This window comes from Colletotrichum fructicola (genome assembly GCF_000319635.2).
Source record: "Colletotrichum fructicola Nara gc5 chromosome Unknown KSG_Nara_v1_contig01, whole genome shotgun sequence".
In the NCBI taxonomy this organism is placed as follows: domain Eukaryota; kingdom Fungi; phylum Ascomycota; class Sordariomycetes; order Glomerellales; family Glomerellaceae; genus Colletotrichum; species Colletotrichum fructicola.
The window spans coordinates 8,379,127-8,401,581 of NW_027094051.1; the positions used below are offsets into that span (position 1 = coordinate 8,379,127).

Below are 22,455 nucleotides of genomic sequence, written 5' to 3' on the forward strand. Positions count from 1 at the left end.
CAGACATCCGAGTTCTAGACCTCACCCGTATTGAAACTAGTCATCTGTTTGCTAGGCATTGGATTATGCAGCGAGACATTATGTAACTTGAACGTGTCTTTTGCCTCACAACTCGTCCGTTTGTGGGATCTTGTCCCGAGATTTCTCAACACCTTTTCAATAGCAGGCATGAAGAGTATCATTCATTGGGCCGGTGCCGAAATTGACAAGTCTCTAGGTAAGGCTGTAGCTGACCAAAGGAATCGACTTTACCATCTATGGCAAACACAGGTACTAGCCAAGAGAAATGCTGACACCAAGCCTCAGTGGCTGTTCCCAATCCTAGTCGAAGCTTGAACTACACTTTGCTTACCTAGGACAGGTAACCATGGAAGTTGAGGGTACAGAACAGTCTAAGATGTGTGTATTAAAACACCTCGTCTCCCCGAAAATCCCTGAAGATGGCGAACAGTGTTAAAGAAGGCCGTTTCAGATTGACAAGACCCCTTCAAGTCTTCGTTCTGCTTGAAGGATTGGCAACATGGGCAAAATCAATATCGAAAGCTGCCCCACGCTCACCATGGAAGAAGAATCAATGGGCTTCCATCTTGATGAAAAGGTAGGCAGTCGCAACCCCTTGGCGATATGTCGACCTATGAACTCAGTCTCAGTCTGACATTGCAACTATACTGACCTTCTTGCAGGAAACGCTTTCGAGGTCTCGACGATCTCCGCTTTATCACCTCAAAACGCTCTACCTCTTCACAAAAAGCGACTGCAAGACAGTCGTTCTTCCGCAAATGCTCTTCGCAATTTCCAGCATTCTCACCAACGGCTTCCGGGATCTCGACACCCCGCCCACTCTCACTTTGACCACCTTCTTCAAGCCCCTGATACACGCTGTGATTTGGATCTATGCCAATCTTCTTCTCGAGAACCTCGCAAACCAACGTCTTCCGGGATCCATGGTTGAAGATGCCGCAAACAAGCCCTGGCGACCTCTGCCATCGGGCCGGATAACGGCAGACCAAACCAGACGGATCGCGCTCCATCTCGTGCCAGCGCTCATGATCTTCGGGGCATATAGCGGCGCTTTCCGCGAGACGACGAGTTTCATTGCGTTTGTGTGGATGTACAATGATCTCGATGCTGCTGACACGAGCATATGGTGGCGGAATGTGGCAAATGCCTTGGGTCTCATGGCGTTTTCTGCGGGAGCCCTGGCGATTACGGGCGGGACGGTTGAGTATGGCCTGGAAAATGCGGCAGTAGTATGGATATTGACGACGGGTGCCGTTGTTCTCACGACAATACATGCCCAGGACTTGCCAGATGTTGTTGGCGATAGAGCGAGGGGGAGGAAGACGGTGCCGCTTGTTTGTGGGGATGGAGTGGCGAGGTGGATTTTGGCAGTGGGGGTCATTTTGTGGTCTGTGTTTCTTCCGATGTTCTGGGAACTCGGTTGGGCGGGCTACGCGGTCGTTGTAGGACTTGGGTTGTCTATGGTCTGTGGAACGCTCTGGAGAAGAACGGTGGATGACGATGAAGTTGTTTGGAAGATTTGGTGTGCTTGGGCCGGATTGATGTATCTATTGCCTTCTTTCAAAGTCTTTGGATTTTGAATGTAGATACATACCTTAGGAGGTTGTTCAGTGATGCCTCTGGGTTATGAGGGACAGATCGCATCGTTAAATCTCCATAGAGTATATGAAACATCACTAAGTCTTATTTGTTAGTGCTTGGTTGAAAAGGGGAGTAGACATGTTTCCAGTCTTGCTAAGACGTAACTTGGTCTCTTCGCTCGTTGAATACTGTGTGAAGCTTGAAGCTCAAAATAGCTAGTTGCCCTTCCCTGCCCCTTATCAACAAAGTAGGTTTGTTGAATTGGGGTCCGCTTCAATCTCGGAACGCCGTCTCTCGGATGAATGAAACCCAAAGAATATTACAGAAACTAAAGTTCAAAAAGGAAATGGGGGATGGGGGGGAGAAAACAGAATAATTCAGACGCGAAGTTCCCTAGACCGTCCAAGTTTGAGCAGAGCTGGGCGTCAGGGTGCTTAGAGGTGTTTGAAGTCCGTCTACGCTTCACCCACGACGTCCTGAAGCTCCATTACTTCCTCTAATCCGGCACGAATACTTCTACTAGTTGCACGAGACTTCAAATACACGCAAGCCATGATGGACCCAGCCTCAGATGGTGTAATAGAGAGTGCTTTGTTACGATGACAGGGAAGCAAGTCATTCGATAAGCCGAGCTACCGACATTCTCGTCTGTTGAGAGACACTTTGAAGATGAATAAGGTCATTGGCACTGGTGCCGGAAAATCTGCTGAGAATCGAAGTGAAAGTTCATGGTAGATGTCAATAGTTCCAGCTGACATACGTCTCACAAAGATATTTCTCAGCGACAGATCGACTTTGAGTCCTGAAATCGAGTCCGAACCAATTAACTTTATAACTACGTCGGGCTGGTACTTTTCTGCAAGGATGCCCGCGTATTTTATCTCGTCAAGCTGTTCGATTTACGTCTCGTGAGGCAAGAAGATTGAATTGTATTATATACGATTATGAAACGCTATGCAAAGTAACTGCCTCTTGTCATCATCACTCGTCGCCCCTCCTACATCTAGGCCTTGCAGAGACGTCCGTCGCTCTGGACGGTCCAGTCGTCGCTGCCGACACCGGTCAGAGCGTAGAAGGTGCTGCAGGGGTCGTAGATCTTCTTGATGGCCTTGAGCTTGGCGTAGTTGCCGCCGTAGAAGACGTCCTGCCAGTCGGCCTGGTTGCGGTCGGCCTCGTTGAGGTAGGCGCCGCCGCCGGGGGTGAGCTCGGCCAGGATGGGCACGATGGTGTCGGTGACGGTGGTTTGGCCGGAGACGAGGGTGGAGAAGTCGGCGCGGTCGTAGGCACTGCGTTTTGTTAGTCACTAGCTCTTAAGGGGGTAAAGATAGGGGTAACTCACGTTCCGACGACGGCGGAGAAGAGAGCCGTACGCCAGGCGGGGTTAACGGCGTTGGGGGTGGCGCTGGAGTCGCGGGCGACGTTGATGGTCAGGCCGGAGATGATGGCGCCGTTATCGAGGATGGACTTGAGGGCGGTGGTGAGCGTGGTGGCGGAGGCGTCGTCGGCGACGAGGGTGCGGGGCATCAGACGGCCGCCGATGTTGAACTCCGTGACGGCGGGCTCGGGGTTCATGTCGTTGTAGCTGTCCAGGTACGTGTCGTACTGGTTGATGTGGTAGTCTGGTTCACATTAGCCTAATGTACTCAACAAAGTTCGGCAGGATTTCTTACCGTAAGTGATGCCAGCGGCGTCGAGGGCATCGATGGTGGGCTGGAGCAGAGCCTGGAGCTCGGCCTTGGTGAGACCAGGGGCGGTGGTGGGCTGCATGAGGAACACACCAGGGCTCATGAGCCAAATGCTGACGGCACCGGCATCGACGATGTCAGGCAGGGTCTTGAGGTAGGTGGTGACAGCGCCGTAGAAGACGTCGTCGGTGACACCGGTGTTGGTGAAGGTCAAGTTGGCAGACGAGGTGATCATGTCAGGGTAAGCCTTGACGGTCATGGACAGAACAGCAGCGTAGACACCGCCGCCGCCACCGCTCAGAGCCCAGTAGAGGTCAGAGTAAGCGGTGGGAGTCGCGACAATCGTCTGGCCACCGGAAGTGACAACCTCCCACTCGAGAACCTGGTCAGCTCCAAGACCGTACTTGGAAACAAGAGGGCCGTGGCCACCGCCTTGGGTGTATCCTCCCGCGAGTCCAACAGTCGGGCTGTTACCACCGACAACAACGAGTCCCTGAGCGTGAGCAGCGGCCTGGGCCTCGCCGGCTTGAACACCAGCACCAACCTTGACAGCCTTGCCGGTGTAGGCAGTAGACTTGTAGTCAATGACCGAGATATCCTTAAGGTTGTGAGTCCACAGAGCCAGACCACCGGCACCGGTGGACTTGCCAAGGTAATCGTGACCCGTGTTACGGATGACGAGGCGGATGTTGTTCTCCTGGGCGAACTTGATGGTAGCGCTGTAGTCCGCAGCGCTGGTCGCCTTTACGGCGTACTGGACGTAGGTGCCGATGATGCAGCGGTCGGTGGGCTGGTTGAAGGGGTCGCAGCTGGAGTTGGCGAAGAAGGCGGCCATGACGGACGAGGAGGTCTGGATATGCGTCTCGGACTGGCCCCAGGCATTCTGCAGCGCCGTGCACTTGGCCTCGTCGTAGGAGCCGAAGGAGCTGTCATGGCAGACGGCGCCGATGGGCACGGTGGCGATGAGACGGCCGCCAACGGTGGTGTTGAAGGCGTCCCACTCGGCTGCCGTGGGCCAGCAGTCGTCGCCGGGGAAGCAGCGGCAGGTGGCGTTCGAGTCCTCCCTCTCTTCGAGGGGGTTGCCGAAGGAGCCTCCCGGCTTGCCGACGGAGAGGGCGGAAACGACCGCCGGAGCGAGTGTGAGGAGGTTAATGAAGGACACCATCTTGGACTGGGAGAACCGCCGCGAGCACAAAGGGGGTAGCGAGAGACTGGAGGTGAGGGAGGTGAGGAAGGGAAGGGAAGGAGACTTCACGATGCAACTCTATGTCTTGAACGCTACATATTTAACTTGGCCCAAGGACGTCTTCACTCACGAACCATAAACAACGCATACAGACAGGAAATGAGATGCCGACCAGACCGGGAGACTCTGACGATGGGTTTGATTAGCACCCATGTTAATATTGGCTCTTATGGCCCACGATGCCTACGCCTGTGCGATGTTTGGGGAAAGAAACTTTTCAGCTATTGGGACGGAATGGTCCTACGCTGCGGCGGGCCTGACTCTGCTCCCTGCCCAGGCTGGCGAGTTCGAGAGAAAGATTGACCGTGGCAGGGCCGGGAGACGGGAGCCGCGTGGCTAAGTCGTCAGTTGTGCATGCCTTGGACGGACTGAAGCGGACTGAAAGAGGGGGGAAAGGACTAAAGAGAGAAGAAGAGAGGGAGCCCGAGGGGCCGAGTAGGTCGGGCTTGCCGCAACAGACAGCCGGGCCACGGAACAGTTCCCAGATGCGGAGACTCACAGATGGTGGCTCTAGGTGGTAGGCGTACGACTGAGGTTCCAACAGCTCATGTGAGCTAATATAGGCAGGTAACATCGCAACATTGCTCTTTAGGGGTCGTCCTTGACACGCGTGTTGTGGGATGAGCAAGGACTGAACGTTATCTGCCAAGTTGACAAGAGCAGACAAGAGACTCTTTTGCACTAACACGCATCGGATCCGGGCAGGGGACCTCGCTGGTGGTGGTGCATGCGTACATACGCAGCACGCCAAGCGTCCCCAGTGGTGCGGCCGCCTCTAACTGCAAAAAGGTGTTAGAACATAGTGCTAGAGAGGAAGGAGAATGCTTGTCATACGGTTCATCCAAACGTGCAGTGTGTGTGGTTGCAGCAACAAGGTTGAATGCAGGTGGCAGTTGGACCGGGTGGCACCGCATGGAGGAGGGTTTACCCCGGGCCCTCCGGGTTGACGGACGAGACCCGAGCCCGCAACGGCGAGGACAGACCAATAGGCCGGCGCCTCTAAGCCCCGTGTGACAACTACATCCGACCGCCGATGAACACCAGCCGACTGGCACACTAAAACACCGAAGAGGAGGGGAGCTAAGTGATCCTTCCCGTCTGACAACATCGGAGCCAAATCGCATCGTATCGTCTCGTCCAAAGCTAATGCGAGTGAATTCTGTTGCTAGTCGGTGCCTTTCCTCCGGTAACTCCACACTAAAGCAGGCTGTCATGAATAAGTGTTCATCCAACGCCCCTGTTGTTGCGCTCAAAGACCCCGGCCTCCCGCGGGCCGCTCCCTGCCACTGCGTGACTCGTGACCCCTGTTCAACCCAGATCACGCACGTCAACTATTCGATAACAACCTCTCGCCCCCTCAACTCAATCAGCATTCGCCCGAGTCTTATCCGCGGTCCTGTCCATCTCCATGACTCGCACTCGACAGCATTGGCAAGGGTCACAACTTGTTCCTCCTGCCACAACCAACTCCTTCACACACGGAAGCAAAGGGCAACCCGCCGCAAGAGAGCCCGGGAAATAACGCGTTGCCAGCAGGCCCAGTGAAAGTGACAGTCCTCCGTCTCATCAGTCACTTCTCACACGTGCTCCAACGACACGAAACCGTCACCACCACCACCACCAACTGCACCGCCGAACAGCGGTAGGGAGTACAGACACACCGTCCACAGGCACCACAGCCTCCATGCCCGGGCGTCCGTTTCCGGCGTCCTCGTCCGGAGCACCCCGTCAACCACCAGGGCGCCAGACACCACCGGCAGCAGCACCCCCCACGACCGGATGCCCCAGAAGTACACGCACACGCAAGACCACGCCGGCACCAGCACCGCCAGCGACGCCCGCGACGCAAAGTCCCCGAAGAATAGGGGTATCGTGTTGCGCCCGCGCCCCGCGTCGCCCGCCTGGTCCTTGAGGTCCTGCACCTGCATCGTCGTGAGGATCACCGCGCTGATGATGCCCGCCCACAGGTACCCCTCGCGCGTGATGCTGTTGCCGCCCTCCGAGGCTGTAGCAGCAGCGGCGGCAACGTCTCCAATGGCGATCTTGAGCGAGGCCGTGTTGAAGAGGAAGTACGCCACCGCGATGATGGCGTCGCGGGCGAGCGTGTCGCCGCCGCGGAGGTCGTTGTACAGCCACGTCAGGATGAGGATGAAGACGCCCTCGCTCCAGACGCCGAGCACGTAGTTGAAGACGAGCACCGCGGGGATCGCCACGAGCATCGCCGCGCGCGTCTGCTCCTGCGTGACCTTGCCCGCGGGGATGGGCCGCCACGGCTTGTTCGCGCGGTCCTCCGCCACGGACTCGGAGCCCCTCTGGTTGGCCAGGTCGAAGATGAGCACGCTGTACCAGTTGAAGGCGACCACGAGGGGGAACCGCTGCAGCACGGCGAGCGCCGTCGCCTGCCCCGAGGTCAGGGGCGAGCCGGTCAGGCCGCCCAGGAGCCCGAAGGCGGTGTTGGGCGCCACGAAGGTGGAAAAGTTGCTCTCGGTAAAGTCCCAGATCAGACGGGGGATGCCGAGGAGGGCCTTTACCGTGCTGGTGGCTGAGGAGGAGGACGACGACTTGCTGGGAGCTGCGTCGTCTTCAAACGCAGCTCGTTTGAAGGTAAGGGGAGAGTGCTCCCCAATACCCGGTTGTGACATGATGGGTAATGTATGAGTGTATGCGAGTGTATGTATGTCTCCCGCAGTGTCTTGAGCTTTGTTCAAGGGGTGGGAGATGAGATGTGGACTGAGAGTGATCCGACAGTCTGGTACGACAGCTCAGAGAAGATGGAGATGGTTCTATTCATATGTGCCCTTTGGAAGAAGTCTCCATGGGCTCTAGATAAAGGCGGAACCTCCAACAAGTCGGGTCTGGACTGGACTGGACTGGAACCCAAGAAGGCGACTCTCTCCATCGTCGGCCATTTTGTCCCCGGGAACCGTGGCAAAACGTCCACCGCTTCATCCATCCAACCGACGTCCATGACACAGTCACGGTCGTGATGAGAGCCCGAGTCCTCCAGGAACGACCTTCATGTCTAAATTGTTAGGGGGTACATCTGGGTCGTCTTCATCCCCCCCCGGCCATGAAGGGGTCCTCGTGAGGGCATACGCAGAACCCGCGCATTCCATGGATGTGATGGGCACCGCAGCCAGCAAGCCATAGCGGGCAGGCGGCATGGCAATATGCAAGAGCCCCCTGAGCGATCATACCTCGACGAGGTGAGGCAAATAACCTCGTGGACAATATTGAGTGCAGCAGAGCCATGGGATGGCATGTGGCATGGCGGCGTGGCATGCGCATGCGCAGCCGTGAAGCAATTACCAACATGGGACACCGTTGGGAAACGTTCCTTGAAGCGGTTTCCGTTTAAGAGTTCGTCGCATTTGGCGCGTGGATTTGGGTTCGAAACTCCACCCCGTTCACATTCAACCTGGCTACCTTACGCCGGGGGCACGCATTCCCAAAGTCTAATAACCGCGGCCTTGGTTTTCTTGGTTTTAGAGTAGGGCCATTGTGGATGTCGTTGTGGGTTTCGTCCTCTTGGATTAAAGGTGCCTCTAGTGATGCGGTCAGTCTCCATGGAGATCGCTTGAGCTTCACCGGTAGTGCGACACCAATGTCGTAGCAAGCGTGATTAAACCTCGCCCCATGGATGATGCCGCGCGAAATAGTCGTCGAGAGCCAGAGAAACTCGCATGTTTCTTAGATAACACGATCCATGGACGTCTAAACTATGTTGAACAGGGCAGGTAGTGGGAACAATTTACCCAGATATGTGGAGCACAAGACACACACAGACTCAGTTCGTCTCGTTCTCGCAAGGTACCCGCGAAACGGGTATTGGTAAAAGGGACGTGTGTAGGTAAATCACACAGACGATTCACGATATGGGGGCCTTCCGATGATCTCTTGCCTCTCTCTCTTCCCTTCTCCTCTTCTCTCTCTCACCTTATCCGAGACTCTGCGCACGTGTACCCGTCGGATGCGACCATGGCTTCCATCGCCGTCCCGTTTGCTATGACTATGTAAGCGGGGGGCCGATAGCTTAACCGGAGCTGTTGACAAAACACACGCCGCACGCCCATCATTTCGATTCATTAGACTCGCAGTCGGGATATCCTGAGTGTGAGCGGAGGTGGGTTACCCCCGCCGTGGTTTTGGGTCCCTTGGGTTGCGTGTCTGTGGCCTGGCCCATCCGCGCGCCGCCCTCTTTCTCGCAAGGGAGACCATGTCCTGGGGACGAGAACCCCTCTGGTCGCCAACCAAAGTCAAACTGCCGTTCTCCGAAGCGGTGATCGACAGGACCGTGGGTGCGGTTTTTGGGCCTGCCGCTGGCTTGCTTGCCTGCTCAGGTGGCCTCTGTCTGCGGGTAATGGGAAGGGGGATCTATTGGTAAATCTCCCGGAAGTCTTTTTTGGTCTGTGTTCTTCGCGGTGTCGGTGCTTAAGGGGTTTGATGCAAGCAATCTGAGATCCTGGTTGTGAATCATTGGGTATTTGTGTGTTTAAGCAAAATAAACTACAACAGGTTGGGAATAAAAGTTAAGAAGAAACGACAAAAAGAGAAACAGAGAAAACTGTAACAAAGAAGATGAAACGTCAAGAAGTGGTAATATGTACAACATGTCTCGTAATAGAACAATCATCCCTCATATCCAGGCTATCCCGCACCGCCTCATATTTGTCTCCTCTCCCACGAATCTTGTGAAGTGGTAATGTCCTGCTGGACGTAAATCACCGGCCGGCTATCCCTGGGCGCGTCGGCGCCGGGGGCGTAGTGGCACTTTGTCGTGACGGCGGGGTCCTTGCTGCCGCGCTCCAGGTCGACGTACGAGACGTTGTCACCGAGCTTATCGTACGTCCTGCGCGGGTGGTGCACCCGGCTGCCCTGCGTGCTGTTCAGGTCCTTCAGGTGGATGTTGCCGCGGTCCGTCGACGGGTTCGTCAGCTTGGAGCCGATCTTGGAGACGGCCGGCTTCACGTAGGTCTTGAGCAGGGGGCCGAGCGTGGGCAGGCAGGCGATGATGATGCCGATCCAGAGCTCCAGCAGGCTAATGAGGCCGATGTCGTGCAGGTTGTAGACAAAGTCGAGGTCGCCGATGGTGGTGACCGTGTTGATGAGGCGCCAGACCATGATGGCGATGGTGCTGCTGGGTGTTAGTCTAGATTCGATCGATATGTCTAAGGTATGAAACTTACGTGATTCCCATGCCAAACATGGCGGTGACGGCAACCTTGTTCCGCAGGGGCATCTGGAGACCCCAGAGCGCGGGCATCGGGAGGGCGGTCATGGCGATGTCGACGACGATGTTGATGGTCACGGAGACGATCTGGTCGATGGTGATGTCGCGGCAGTGGCCGCCCTCGACGGGAGCCCACTGCTGCGACATGGGCGTGCAGCGGCTCATGAAGAGGATGAGGAACGCGACGCCGTACGCTCCCACGACACCCATCAGAATGCGCGACCAGCGCTTGAACTGGGCCGTGGCGAAGATGCGCGTGTACATCCACAAGATGGCGAACTTGATGAAGATGGTGCCCAGGAGCCAGGTGACGCCACTGGCGAGAATGAGCTAGATGATGGTGTAAGTCGAGCCCAGGCTATGAAGATGTAGATGAAGCGGAAAGCATACCTTGAACTGAACCGCATACTCGGGAAGAGTAAGTTCGTTGGTGTGCTTGCCCAGGCCGTTGTAGATGGCCCAGACGACAACACCCTGAAGCGCAATGATGTTTGCCTATGTCCAAGTCAGCCAGTACCCAACTAGACAGACAAGTGTTCCAACTTACGAATGCAAACCCAATCATTCCATCATCCCAGTAGAAGCCTCTGCGCATAATGCGCCCGGCCCAGAAGCGCAGGGCCAACGCCACGGCGTCAATGACGGTAAAGACGACGATCCATACCAACAGGGCAATGCCCCTCGAACCAGCGCCAGGCATGGTGGGCAAGCAAGCAAGCACGTATTATTAGTAGCAGCGAAAGCCGAATCCCAACCAACGGGACAAATTGTAAGGAGCGCGCTTGCGAACGTCTGTTGGTGCGAATCAAAACCTTCAAAGTTGAACAATCTTCTCAGCCGACAACCGCCGTGGCGCAAGACTTTCCGGGTGGGAGGGGGAATTCATCCAACTTATGGAGGGCGCAAGCGATCTATCTCACACACACGCACACAAGCAGGAAAAGACCCGAACACACTTAACACACTATTTCTCCCGAATCCATGGGCCACATCTCACACACCCGAGAGAAGCGATGGGGGACGGGCTGGCTTAGCCTTGCTTCGGCTGCCCACCACAACCATCCCACCAGCAGCACCTTCTTTCGAAACGTGGACTCCGTGACTATCAATCACATATCGGTAGAGGCGCAGAAAAAAGAGTGGACGAGACCGGTCGATGAGACACCAGTCGATGTGACCCTATTCGCGGTAGTTCCCAGCTTCGGATGTGGTCATATGAGATGCCAAGTACCGCACTTGCATACTGTACCTTACTTTGCCGTGCCATTAGTTCCCTAGCGCTTGCTTCTTTTTTGCCCGCCGTCAAGGTAAAGCTGCAGGAAAACACCTCCTTCCATGCCTCATCTGATCGAGACACAGCTGCACTAGTGTTAAAGAAAGATGGGATGACAGTGGGACATGAATCAAGACAGTGCATGCGCCCATCTCCACCACGCTTGCCTCGCCGACGACTTGCACTGCGAAAAGCAATGCCAGTATCTCTAGTCCTTTGGAGGACCAACCATCCGCGTGGTGTTGCTGCACGTGTGGATAATATCGATATGGGGGATCTTAGATTCCCACTCTCGACGAGGGGAGAGGGGGGGTCCATCTCTGCGTTCTCAGATGTGATCGGGAAACGCACGGCATGATGTTACGTGATGGACCTGGTTCCCTCTCTCTTGAGGCCGGGCTGGGAGAGATTAGATAGAGCAGAGAGAGGGATCACTTTGTGCAACTCCCCACAACTCTCGCAACTGACCCCGGCCCACCCCCAGGGTTGCGACGTTCAAGGCCCCTTGTCTCTTTCGTCAACTTCCAGTCTCCGCTTTAGACAGTTATTGCAGGGGTGGGAACCCATTCCAGGAAGTGCTCTCTCAGGTTTGGAGGTGGGGGGGAGTTTCAAAGTGGAGTCTCTGCGAGTTGATATATCAGAGTTTCCCACCCTTGTCCAACGAAGCTGACCGAGATCCACCCACATGTGAGAGAGGAGAAGAGGGCTGGCTGTCTGCAAGTCTTCGCATGCAGCAGCGACAGGCTAGCAGCAACACCACCTTCAGCGCGTCTGCTGTCCTGTTACAGCGAGCCATTTCCCAAAGCCTGTTCAACCGCGGTAGACCTTCTAATCAAATGCCGCGCCTTGCCTCGAAGGCCGCTGGTGGCGTCGCACCGAATCCGAACGGCCGCCGTCTGATGCGGTGCGTCTCCGGTAATTTTATGCAAGGCACAGGTGTCACTGCTGAAGAGTTTCATCAGCAGCAGCAGTGCTCCCCTCCCCTCTCTCTGCCTGCCTCGTTGGTATTGGTCTATGTTTGTCAGCGGGGATGTAGTTACTGTCGTCAACCGGTCAGCACCTTGCGTTGGCGACCATCAGACCAATCCAACAGGCGCAACGCTGGCTTATTTCGACGCCGCACGCTATCCCGCACCAAAGGCCTTCCTGTCGGGCTGTGTTCTGGCACCGTCGCTGCGTTAAGGCACCTCCCAGCTGCTTAAATCCGTCCGGCGTGGGGCTCGCCGGCTGGGCAACATGTGCTTTTGAGTTCCGTTTCCTGGGGATAAAAGACGGGCCCTGGGCTCGCGATGTTCTGTTCGATTGCATCCCATCAGTGATAGCTCCTTGCCCTCCCCCAATCTATCGACTCTTACCTGAATATCGCCACTTCCAGGATCCAGACTGCCTCGGTCGTTATCTCCGTTGAAATCAGTTAGTCAAAATGCAACCCCCTCTGCCCTCCGCCACGCCGACATGGCACAACGACACCTACGATGCCATCTCCCCCTCCCGGCCGGAGCTGAGAGCAGCGGGGAAGACGGCCATTGTAGTCGGAGCGGTACGTCCTCGCATAACCCCCCAGTTCATCCCACAGCTTTTGTCCCGATTGAGACAGCTCCAGCCCCCCCTCCATCTGTATATCATCAACTCTAACTCTTGTGTTCAATTCCAAAGGGGAGCGGAATTGGCCGAGAGACTGCCCTAGCGTTTGCTGCTGCCGGGGCGGCCCGAGTCATTCTTCTTGGCCGCTCAGAGAGCGCGTTAAGCACCACCAAATCCTCTCTGCCGCCGTCTGTTCAGTCCGAGACGTTCGTGACCGATATCACGAGCGAGGAGACGTTGATCAAGGTGGCAGCCGCGATCGGCAAGTGGGATATTCTTGTCCTGACCGCTGGCTACACCTCGCCCCCGTCCACCATCGCGGGGTCCACCTCCGACGAATGGTGGCTGAACTTCGAGGTCAGTTGCGACTCTGCACAGATCCCCACACCAGCTGCGACTCCATACTCACATGTGACAAAAAGACGAACACCAAGGGCACATACCTGGTAACCAAGTCGTTCCTGCCCACGGCTAACCCCTCGCATGCGTCTGTCATCGCTTTGACGACCGGCACCACGGCACTGCCGGTGTCCATGGTGCCCGGCCTGTCGCCGTACATGGCGTCCAAGCTGGCGCAGACCAAAATCGTCGAGTTCCTCGCGGCGGAGAACCCGAATCTGTTCGCCGTCACTCTGCACCCGGGCATGGTAGAGACCGACATCTTCAAAAAGAGCGGTGCCAAGGCGGAGGCCCTGCCGATGGATAAAGGTGCGTGCTGTCCCTGTCAGATACCCATATCTCACGACCTGGGCCGCTTTCTTTCGAGCTGCAACTCCGCTGTGGGCCGACCAGGCTAACGTCCGTGCCATGATGAAGTCCAACTCCCCGCCCATTTTGCTGTGTGGTTGACCAGCCCGGAGGCTGCCTTCCTGAACGGACGCTCGGTCTGGGCCAACTGGGATGTGGAGGAGCTCAAGAAGAGTGCGAAAGCGATTGAAGCTGGCCCGCTCTACACCAGCGGCATCAACGGGTGGCCATTCTCCCCTCTCGCTTGAACATTCAAGCCCAGGGGTTGTTCATAACTTGATTTAGATCATGTACAGTGTGTTTAAAGTGTATGCAGAATGATAAAACAAGAAAATGTGTTTATGGCAATTTGAAAATATGACAATAAGTGTACTGAGAGGCTGTGTAGTCAAGCGTTCCGTCTATTCATAGCCCCAGTCACCTCAACTCGAAACAGAGAGACAAGGGGCCGGGGTTGGAAGTAAACTGATCCCGAATGTCGTCAAAAACCCGAGTTCCAGTCTCACCGGGAGCAAGGCGAATGTGATATTTCTTGACCAACCTTGCCACCACGAACCTCATGGAGTCGGTGGCCAGGAAACGCCCGAGACAGCTGTGATGACCTGCAGATGCACGAGTTAGTCTCCATATCCGGCAACCACCACACGCGGGAGAGCTCCATACCTGTACCGAAAGGTGCGAAGGCGGATGCATTTCGGACCATCTCCGGTCGGGTGCTCCATCTCTCGGGGATAAACTCATTCGGCCGCTCGAAGCAATCCTCCCCTGAAGCAATAGTCAGTTAAAGAGAAGGCCTGAGCGCGACCAGACTGGACTCACTTCTGGAAATGACATGCCGAGGCGCAATGATGGTCGTGTTGGGCGGGATAAAGGTGCCGCCGATGGTTGCACCGTTCTCGGTCGTCTTCCTGGCTCCGCCCGTGAGCAGGGCCGGGTAGAGTCGGAGACCTTCGTTGATGACGGCGTTGAGGTGAGGCAGACTCGTCAGGGTCTTGAGGTCTGTCACGTCAACGTCCTTCAACTCTTCGTAGACCTTGTCAATGTGCTCCGGGTGCTTTGCCAGCTCGCAGAAGATACCAATCAGAGCGGCAGCAGTCGGTTCGCTGTGCATGTCAGTATTGATTGCCCCAAACCCGTCAAAGTATGCTCACCTTCCAGCCACAATAGCAAGCAGACTATCACCGAATAGCCAGGTTAAGCGGTCCTTCATCTCAGTCTGCCCATCGTCCAATTCCATGAGGTAATGGGCGAGGTCAGGGACAGATGGCTTGGGAGATGCATCGTCTAGTCTCACGCGCATCTGACGCTCGCACCAAGCGACCATGTCGAACCAGTCCTTCAGAACACCCACACGCGGAGCGAGCTTGAAGCCAACCTGAATCAACCACGGCGTAGGGCTGAACGGCCCAAGAAGGGAAAGGGCACGCTGCAGACGCACAATGATGTGGTGCCATTGCTGCTGATGCAGCATGTCAAAAGACTTGCTAAAGACGAAGTCGCCCATGACATCAAACCCGAACCAGAAGAAGAGGTCCCGCACTTCCGAAGGCTTGTTTGATTTGGCATTGGCCTCGATGCATTGATCAAGTTGCTCAATATACTTGAGAATCTTTGACTCGTGCTGGACAAGGGCTGCAGCGCGGCACGGCACGTCAGATAGGCTCACGATACCGAAGATCTATGGAGACATACCTTGAGCCGAGAAGCCACGGTTCCATTCACGACGTCGAGCAGCATGAATTGGCTTGACGCGGGTGGTAACGAGGGCGCGATCGGGATGCAGAATGTCATACCACTCTGCCTTGATGCACTCCGATCGGGGGCCATCCACAGCCATGAAGACTCCGGGGTGGAAGACGGTGATTTCACTGGGACCTTTGAAACAGTCAGTATTGAAACAAATGGTCATGTAAAGTCGTTTCTCTCACCTGTTCTGACAAAGTCTCCATATTGCTCGTGCAGGTCCTCCAGAACCAGGTGGTTCTTGCAGTCTCTACATGCCCATACGTGCCAGAGCTTCGTGATACGGGCGTACCACGGACCACGGAAGCCAGACAGACGATGAAAAAAGATTCTGTAGAGAGTGATACTGGCCAGAAGACCGGGGAGATAGCCAGCAAACAGCATCAACAGACACCGAGAAAGCTCGCCAATCAAGGTATTTTTGTAGTAGATGCTTGAAGCAATGAAGCAAAAGAGAAACCAAAAGTGGCCCAGAGCAATCTGAGGCGCTTGTACATGCCACTCTCCGTGAATGAAGAGGGCATGGTGGACGGCGAAACCGCAGAGCACTCCAAGTCCGGAGACGAGGATGCCTTGGTAACTAGAGTCAAAGAGGACACCCATCATGAAGACTATGTCGTTGATGCAACTTTCCAAGTCCAAAGTCAACAGCAGACCGCTCGAAGACCTTCTTTCATGTCTGGACTCGAGCTGGCTTACATCTGCCGCCCTCGAGCTGTGATAGAGCTCTGCATGGCTCTAAGTGCTGGGTCTAGCCCCATTAGTCGCCATCCGTGGCAATCTATCGTGAGTTACCTGAGGGGTCACAGATTCCCACGGCGACTGACTAGTGTCCAATGGCCGGATGGCAAATCACCACGATCGTGTAACGCCCATCATACCATCGAGAAGTTTGTACTGATTGATGTAAAGTACAAGCCCGTGTCGGCTCCGCGGTGATCCTTGGGGCATCCCGATAACCTTGATATCCGGGTACCTGCTGGGAGGCCCCCGGTCAGTGGTGCGCGACTCATGGACTAGGGGTCCCGGAGAAGTAGATGGGTCTGCGCCAAAATGCGTCGGGTCCATGGTGCAGAAACGTCGTCGTACGAATGCAACTCTGCGGTGGGACTTGATTCAACGGTACCTAAAACGGCTGGTCGGGGCGCCGTCGAGAGTTGGTCTAATACGGCGGCGCGGGGGAGATGCCGGAAGCATAGCGCGGCGCGATGGTGATTGTTGCTATGCACCAACGTCTGTGCCGCAATGCACACGTACCGGTCCCCTCGGGCTAATTGTTGGTTCCTTCGGGCTGATGATTTAACACTGGCTGAGCTCCGCTGAGCCAATCCTCCTGGCCTGCTGTTCACTTGTGTTGCCCAAAACTTCATATCTTTGTCAAAATGTCTGCAAAATACGACTTCGTTATCATCGGCGGTGGTGTTGCCGGCTTGGTGATTGCCTCCCGTTTGTCTGAGAACCCCGATATCCAAGTGTTGGTGTTGGAGGCGGGCGAGGACCAGACGGCGGATCCCAGAGTCAATATTCCCGCACTGGGGCCCAGTCTGGTCAAGACACCATCTGACTGGCAGTTCAAGACGGTACCACAGGTGAGTCTCTCCAACAATGTGGTGGGATGCTTCTTGCATTTGGTTCTGACTATTGATGCAGAGTGGCCTCGGTGGTCGTGAGATTGGAGTGCCTCAAGGCCGCCTGCTGGGTGGTTCCGGTGCTCTCAACGGCCTGTCGTTCACTGTCACGACTCGTGCCAACGTTGAGTCCTGGGCTAGCTTGGGCAATGAGGATTGGGACTGGCCCTCGTTCAGTGCTGCCCAGAAGAAGGCTTACTCTATTGCTTCTGATGAGGCACAGAGCGGTCCTCTCAAGCTGTCTCTGCCTGACAACGCCGATTCTTTCTGGCCCAAGGTCTGGCAAGACACCATCCGCGAGTTAGGCTTTCCCAATGTCTGCGACCCGTTGAGCGGGCAGGGCGTCGGAAGCAGTCTCACACCTGACACTGTCGACTCTGCGACAAGAACGAGGAGTTATGCCGGCAGCGCGTATCTGCAAGCCGCCAAGTCCAGGTCGAACTTGACCGTCGAGACCGGAGCGCTTGTGGAGAAGGTCGTCTTCAAGACTGGCGCTGGCGATATTGTCGCAGAGGGTGTCCAGTACACCAAGGACGGCGAGAAGAAGGTCGCTACGGCGCAAAAGGAAGTCATCCTCAGCGCCGGCGCCCTGAACTCCCCTCGCATCCTGGAGCTTTCTGGTGTTGGAAGCGCTGAGCTTCTCGGCGGGCTCGGCATCGACGTTGTGCTCGACAACCCACACGTTGGTGAGAACCTGCAAAACCATGTCATGGTCGGGGCAGCCTTTGAAACACTCCCCGAGCACGACACCATGGACGGGATCGTCCGCCAAGACCCCGCGGCGGTCGGGGCAGCCATGGAGGCGTACGGCAAGCAATCGGGCCCCTTCTCCAGAAGTGGGACTTCGGCAACGGCACAGCTTCCGCTGCCGGCTACCGAGAATGTCGGGGAGCTGTTCGATAAGCTCAAGGCGGAGGCGCCGAAGACGAGATCGACACCTGCGTTTACTGAAAAGCTCGAATCATTTATCCGCTCGGTCCTCACTTCGTCATCGGAGCCTTCCGGCTACTACCTCTCATTTCCGGGGTACGCCTTGTTCAACCCGGACGGGACGATGGCGGCGCCACCTCCCGGCGACGAGAAATTCTTTGCGTTCGGCCTGCTGTTGGCTCACCCGCTCTCGCGAGGCTCGAGCCACATCACGTCGGCGTCGTTGGAGTCACCAGCGGTGGCCATTGACCCCGGGTACCTGACTCACCCCCTGGACGTGGAGCTTCTGGCCAGACACGTCCAGCAGATTGAGAAGATTGCGTCCACGGAGCCTCTCCGCAGCCAGCTCAAGGCGGGCGGAAAGCGCGTCCCGGCCAAGCCTCTGACCGATCTGGAGGAGGCCAAGGACTTCGTTCGCAAGACTGCTGTCGGTGCTCACCACTTCACGGGCACCTGCTCCATGATGCCCCGCGAGCTCGGTGGCGTGGTCGACGAGAAGCTGCGTGTTCACGGCATTCGCAACCTGAGGGTGGCTGACGCCAGTATCGTCCCCATCACGGTCCGGGCGAACCCTCAGGCGACCGTGTACGCGGTCGCTGAGAAGGCTGCTGACCTCATCAAGTCGAGCCTCTGAGGGATCGTATCATGTTCGCGAAGTGTCATGTACGAAAGTTTGGATGCAGACCGGCATTTCTTGGTGATTTTGAAGCGAGACGAATTCGCTGTGCGAAGAGAGATGGATTATTTTGGGAATTAGTGGGGCAACATGGTCGGCGTGATTGAATCAAGCAGCAGTAAGGACGACATGATGCATGGACGATCAGGCCCTTAGAGATTGACAGCGTCCGACGAAGGAATCAAGAGGGCAGCAGATGGAGCTGTCGTTTGTAGGTAGTTGCAATAAAGTTGCTAGCGGCTGCGAGTTGTTTGATGGCCCGATCCGCGTCGGACCAGCTGCGTCAGCAAGCTGCCAGGTATCGCGACTTTGTGAAACACCTCAGATGCCACAACTTCAAATGTATCTGTACTTGTTCACCCGCAATTGCCCAGTCGTACGTGGGTTCCATATGGCTTTCTCGAACTTCTTTTTGTCGGCAAGTGTGTTGAGAACGAGGCAATAGAAAGAAGATTCTCGAGATAGATACGAGCGTCGCCATCGTAGTTGGAGAAGCAAATCTTGAAGTCCTCGAAGGGGGTGTCACCCCGCGAGAGAGTACGGCTCTCATCGTAAAGAACCACCAGAGAGGCAATAGAAGGTACGTCTCTCAATGCCATTCTAGGCATACGGTCGACGGGCAGGTGAGTGAGTGGAAATGACCTTGGACGCATCTTCTCTAATCTTAGGATAAAATTGTTCCTCACCGGAGCTCGAGCTGGTTACACTGGAGATGATGTGAATGACTGGTCTCGGTACTTTCTTCTGTTGTCCTTGCTATCGTCCGGGTCCTCGTTGTCGTCCATAATCGTCGTCCATAATCGTCGTCCATAATCGTCGTCCATAATCGTCGTCCGTGGTCGTCGTCTCAGTCGTCCTTGTCGTTGGGAGCTTTGGCTGACAGGTGTCACGCCCAGGCAGCGTCTGTACCTGTCAGACGCCCGTGCACGGGGCGCGCTTTTAATGGCCTAGAACGCGCTAGTAGTATGAGTTCAGCTAGTTACTTATTCCACTGTGGGGTTTGCATACATATACAAGTACCTCAGCGTGACAACGTCATGTGCTGCAGTGGTCAATTCGCGTGTAGTGTAGTGGGCCTCTGTTGAGCGCGTCAAGCCCAGTCGCGTCAACCAGGGCAAGAAATATCGCTGCAACCTACACAACCCGGACGGCAACGACCACGACGCCCAAGGACAACAACGCCAACGCCAACGCCAACGCCAACGCCAACGACAACGACGACGACGACGACGACGACGCCCACGGACGACGCCCACGGACGACGCCCACGGACGACGGCCACCACGCACGACAATCATGGCCGACGCCAAAGGCCTCTTTGCAGAATGCGCCTTTGCATTCGTGCCGTCCGCCTACTTGGCGCCTAAGGAGATCAGCGACCTTACGGAGATCGTTATAGGCCGCGGCGGCGAAGTGCTCGACCCGAGGCGCGACGGCTCAATACGCCTCGAGCAAGTTACTCATATTATCTCCAACACAATCGACTTCCCTCAGTTCACAGAAACCCAGGCCTTCATGATCCCTGTTGTCGAGTCCAACTGGCTCAAAGCCTCCATCCACAGGAACAAACAGGCCCAGGTCCGGCCCTACTCGCCCGATCCGCGCATGTTCTTCTCGAAAATCAACATCACCTGCGCCGACCTGCCCGAAATCGACAAGGAGACAATCATCGGGGCGACTCTTGCTATGGGCGGTATGGAGACTGCCGACGTCACCCGCCAGACCACACACATCTGCGCGCTGTCTATGGAGCATCCCAAATGTGTCACTGCTAAGGAGAAGGGACTCAAATGCAAGATCGTTCTACCCCACTGGTTCGAAGACTGCTTCAAACTCGGCAAGCGCATCGATGAGGGCCCCTATACCTTGCCCGACCCCGAAATCCTCAAAAACCCCGAGCTGCAAGCCGAAGTGCAAATGCCCAAGTACGATCACCTCCAAGGAGCAACGTCTACCATGCCTAACCAGCTCGTCGATAGCACACGCAGGGCTGCCACCATATTTCAAGGAAAGAGCGTCATGTTCTCGTGGGACCTTAGTATCACCCCGAGATCGTTGGAAATCGTCAAGCAACTCGTCATCAATGGAGGCGGCAGAGTGGTCCAGGATGTTGACGACTGCGACTACTTCGTGTGCCAATACCGCGACGGCGAACAGTATATCAAGGCCGCTCAATCGGGCAAGGATGTCGGAAACCTCTCGTGGCTCTACCACCTCATCACTCACAACGAATGGACCTCGCCCCTGCGACGACTACTCCACTACCCTGTCCCCCGAAACGGCATCGAAGGCTTTGAGGACTTCAAGATTTGCCTTTCCAATTACGGTGGCGACGCTCGTATCTATCTCGAGAACCTTATTCGGGCAACTGGCGCCACGTATACCAAGACGATGAAGGCCGAGAACACCCATCTCATTACTGCCCGCAGCAGTAGCGAAAAGTACGAGGCGGCTAAGGACTGGAACATCGAAACTGTCAACCACTTGTGGATCGAGGAGAGCTATGCCAAGTGCGAGAAGCAGAGCGTTACCGTAGCCAAATATTCCCATTTTCCCGTCCGTACGAATCTCGGCGAGGTTATTGGCCAGACCTTTTTCGACGAATCCAGGTTACGAGAGACGTCCTACCCGGGTGGAGAGGAGCATTTGTCCCCCGGTGCCAAGCGTAAGCGCAGGATTCTCGAAGCCGCCCAGGACAACTCGTACAACTACGGCCCTGCCGAGGGTGTCGTTATTGGGAGGCAAGAGGAGAAGGACGACGGAACCAAGGACGATGCGGTCGACGACAGCTTTATGACGCCTATTCGTCCCAAGAAAGGTGGTGCCCGCGGCAAGGAGAATGATACCCCCTCTGTTATGTCCACAGGAAGCGCAAGAAGTGCCAAGAGTAAGGCGCTCACCAACCTTCAACGCATCGCGCCAGACATTGCTCTATACGAGAAGGAGAAGAAGCGGGGAGCCAAGCAGGGCGGCCCCTGGGGTGGCAAGCGTGCTGCGGACCAAATTGACAAGGAGCGGGGACGGACGTCAAGCCCAGCGCAGGCGGACGACGGCGACGACGATGACGACAAGGACGACGACGAGAGACGCCCGACGAAGAAGCGGAAATCGGCAGGTCCAGAGGTGGAAATGAGGGTTGTATTAACCGGATTTACGAGATGGGTCAACAACAAGCACAAGGAGGATGTCGAAAGGGTTAGTTGTCTCAATTCCTCCATTATTCTATAACTAGGTACTAACACCCCACAGCGTAAGCTTCGCGATATGGGCATCCTCATAGTCCAGGACGACAAGCCCTCCGACTACCTCGCCGCCCCGCACATGGTGCGGACAGTCAAGTTCCTCAAGACCTTAGCAAAGGGGCCCACGATTCTCTCGTCCAAGTTCATCGACGAAGCGCTCGATAAGGGTGAAGCTCCTGACCCTGAAGACTTCCTTCTCGACGATAAAGAGAACGAGAAGAAGTTCGGAGTCAAGATAGAGACGGCTGTCTCCCGGGCTAGGGCGAATCTCGGCAAACTCCTGTGGACCGTACCGGTCTACTGTACCGAGCACATCAGCAACGGCCCCGATAGCTACAAGGCCATCGCAGAGGCCAACGGCGCAATGTTCAAGCTCTACCGCGCACGCAGCGGCACCACTATCAAGCCCACGACCGCCGAGGAAGATGGCGGCGCCGCGCCTGAACCCGTCTATCTGCTAAGCTCCAACAGTCTGCAGGAGCGCGCCCTTTGGCCCAAGTTTGAGGAGATGGCCCGCAAAGGCCACATGGAGCCTCGTATCGTCGCCGCCGACTGGCTTCTCGACGTGGCCATGACCCAGCAGGTGACGTTTGACGAGAAGTACCTCGTCAAGAACTTTTTCGAAAAGTCATGATGTTTTGCTGAATATTGCTACGCTCTTGTACATAATAGCCATACGCGCGCGCAAGGAGTTGATGGTCATTGCATCGGGAAGTAGAAACGCCGACGGTCCGTCGGCGTCGGTGCCGTTGTCGGTGTCGCTGGTGTTGATCGTTGCGGAAGTATACGGAGGTATACTGATGTATAATGTATGAATGTCGTTACGTCTTCAAGAGAATCGCATGGGAGAATAGCTACATCGTGCCGTC

The 22,455-nt window shown here is 55.9% G+C and overlaps 8 protein-coding genes across 8 annotated transcripts; 4 read left to right on the plus strand and 4 right to left on the minus strand.

Moving 5' to 3' along the window:
* Positions 1 to 559: 559 nt before the first annotated feature.
* CGGC5_v002385 (Fumagillin beta-trans-bergamotene synthase) lies at positions 560 to 1,519 on the plus strand (the record flags this gene model as incomplete). The annotated part of the gene is made up of 3 exons (XM_066150953.1): positions 560 to 598; positions 684 to 1,225; positions 1,468 to 1,519. 3 exons carry the CDS (start codon positions 560 to 562, stop codon positions 1,517 to 1,519), a joined length of 633 nt encoding a protein of 210 aa, XP_066009685.1.
* Positions 1,520 to 2,605: 1,086 nt separating this feature from the next.
* Positions 2,606 to 4,452, minus strand: sor8 (FAD-linked oxidoreductase sor8; the record flags this gene model as incomplete). The annotated part of the gene is made up of 3 exons (XM_032035394.1): positions 2,606 to 2,888; positions 2,942 to 3,221; positions 3,273 to 4,452. The coding sequence occupies 3 exons, from the start codon at positions 4,450 to 4,452 to the stop codon at positions 2,606 to 2,608; spliced, it is 1,743 nt and encodes a 580-aa protein (XP_031885686.1).
* A 1,658-nt stretch (positions 4,453 to 6,110) lies between these two features.
* Positions 6,111 to 7,175, minus strand: CGGC5_v002387 (Fumagillin beta-trans-bergamotene synthase; the record flags this gene model as incomplete). Its single annotated transcript, XM_032035395.1, has 1 exon — positions 6,111 to 7,175. One exon carries the CDS (start codon positions 7,173 to 7,175, stop codon positions 6,111 to 6,113), a length of 1,065 nt encoding a protein of 354 aa, XP_031885685.1.
* Positions 7,176 to 9,195: 2,020 nt separating this feature from the next.
* Positions 9,196 to 10,463, minus strand: CGGC5_v002388 (Satratoxin biosynthesis SC1 cluster protein 4; the record flags this gene model as incomplete). The annotated part of the gene is made up of 4 exons (XM_032035396.1): positions 9,196 to 9,667; positions 9,720 to 10,093; positions 10,154 to 10,258; positions 10,311 to 10,463. 4 exons carry the CDS (start codon positions 10,461 to 10,463, stop codon positions 9,196 to 9,198), a joined length of 1,104 nt encoding a protein of 367 aa, XP_031885684.1.
* A 1,996-nt stretch (positions 10,464 to 12,459) lies between these two features.
* On the plus strand, positions 12,460 to 13,615 carry citE-4 (Short chain dehydrogenase citE; the record flags this gene model as incomplete). Its single annotated transcript, XM_032035397.1, has 4 exons — positions 12,460 to 12,576; positions 12,693 to 12,977; positions 13,043 to 13,328; positions 13,437 to 13,615. The coding sequence occupies 4 exons, from the start codon at positions 12,460 to 12,462 to the stop codon at positions 13,613 to 13,615; spliced, it is 867 nt and encodes a 288-aa protein (XP_031885683.1).
* Positions 13,616 to 13,784: 169 nt separating this feature from the next.
* On the minus strand, positions 13,785 to 15,713 carry CGGC5_v002390 (Tryprostatin B 6-hydroxylase; the record flags this gene model as incomplete). The annotated part of the gene is made up of 6 exons (XM_032035398.1): positions 13,785 to 13,969; positions 14,031 to 14,132; positions 14,187 to 14,470; positions 14,519 to 14,999; positions 15,060 to 15,242; positions 15,296 to 15,713. 6 exons carry the CDS (start codon positions 15,711 to 15,713, stop codon positions 13,785 to 13,787), a joined length of 1,653 nt encoding a protein of 550 aa, XP_031885682.1.
* A 779-nt stretch (positions 15,714 to 16,492) lies between these two features.
* On the plus strand, positions 16,493 to 18,302 carry citC-4 (Dehydrogenase citC; the record flags this gene model as incomplete). The annotated part of the gene is made up of 2 exons (XM_032035399.1): positions 16,493 to 16,699; positions 16,761 to 18,302. 2 exons carry the CDS (start codon positions 16,493 to 16,495, stop codon positions 18,300 to 18,302), a joined length of 1,749 nt encoding a protein of 582 aa, XP_031885681.1.
* A 1,338-nt stretch (positions 18,303 to 19,640) lies between these two features.
* brc1 (BRCT-containing protein 1) lies at positions 19,641 to 22,220 on the plus strand (the record flags this gene model as incomplete). Its single annotated transcript, XM_032035400.1, has 3 exons — positions 19,641 to 20,269; positions 20,324 to 21,539; positions 21,594 to 22,220. 3 exons carry the CDS (start codon positions 19,641 to 19,643, stop codon positions 22,218 to 22,220), a joined length of 2,472 nt encoding a protein of 823 aa, XP_031885680.1.
* Positions 22,221 to 22,455: the final 235 nt, after the last annotated feature.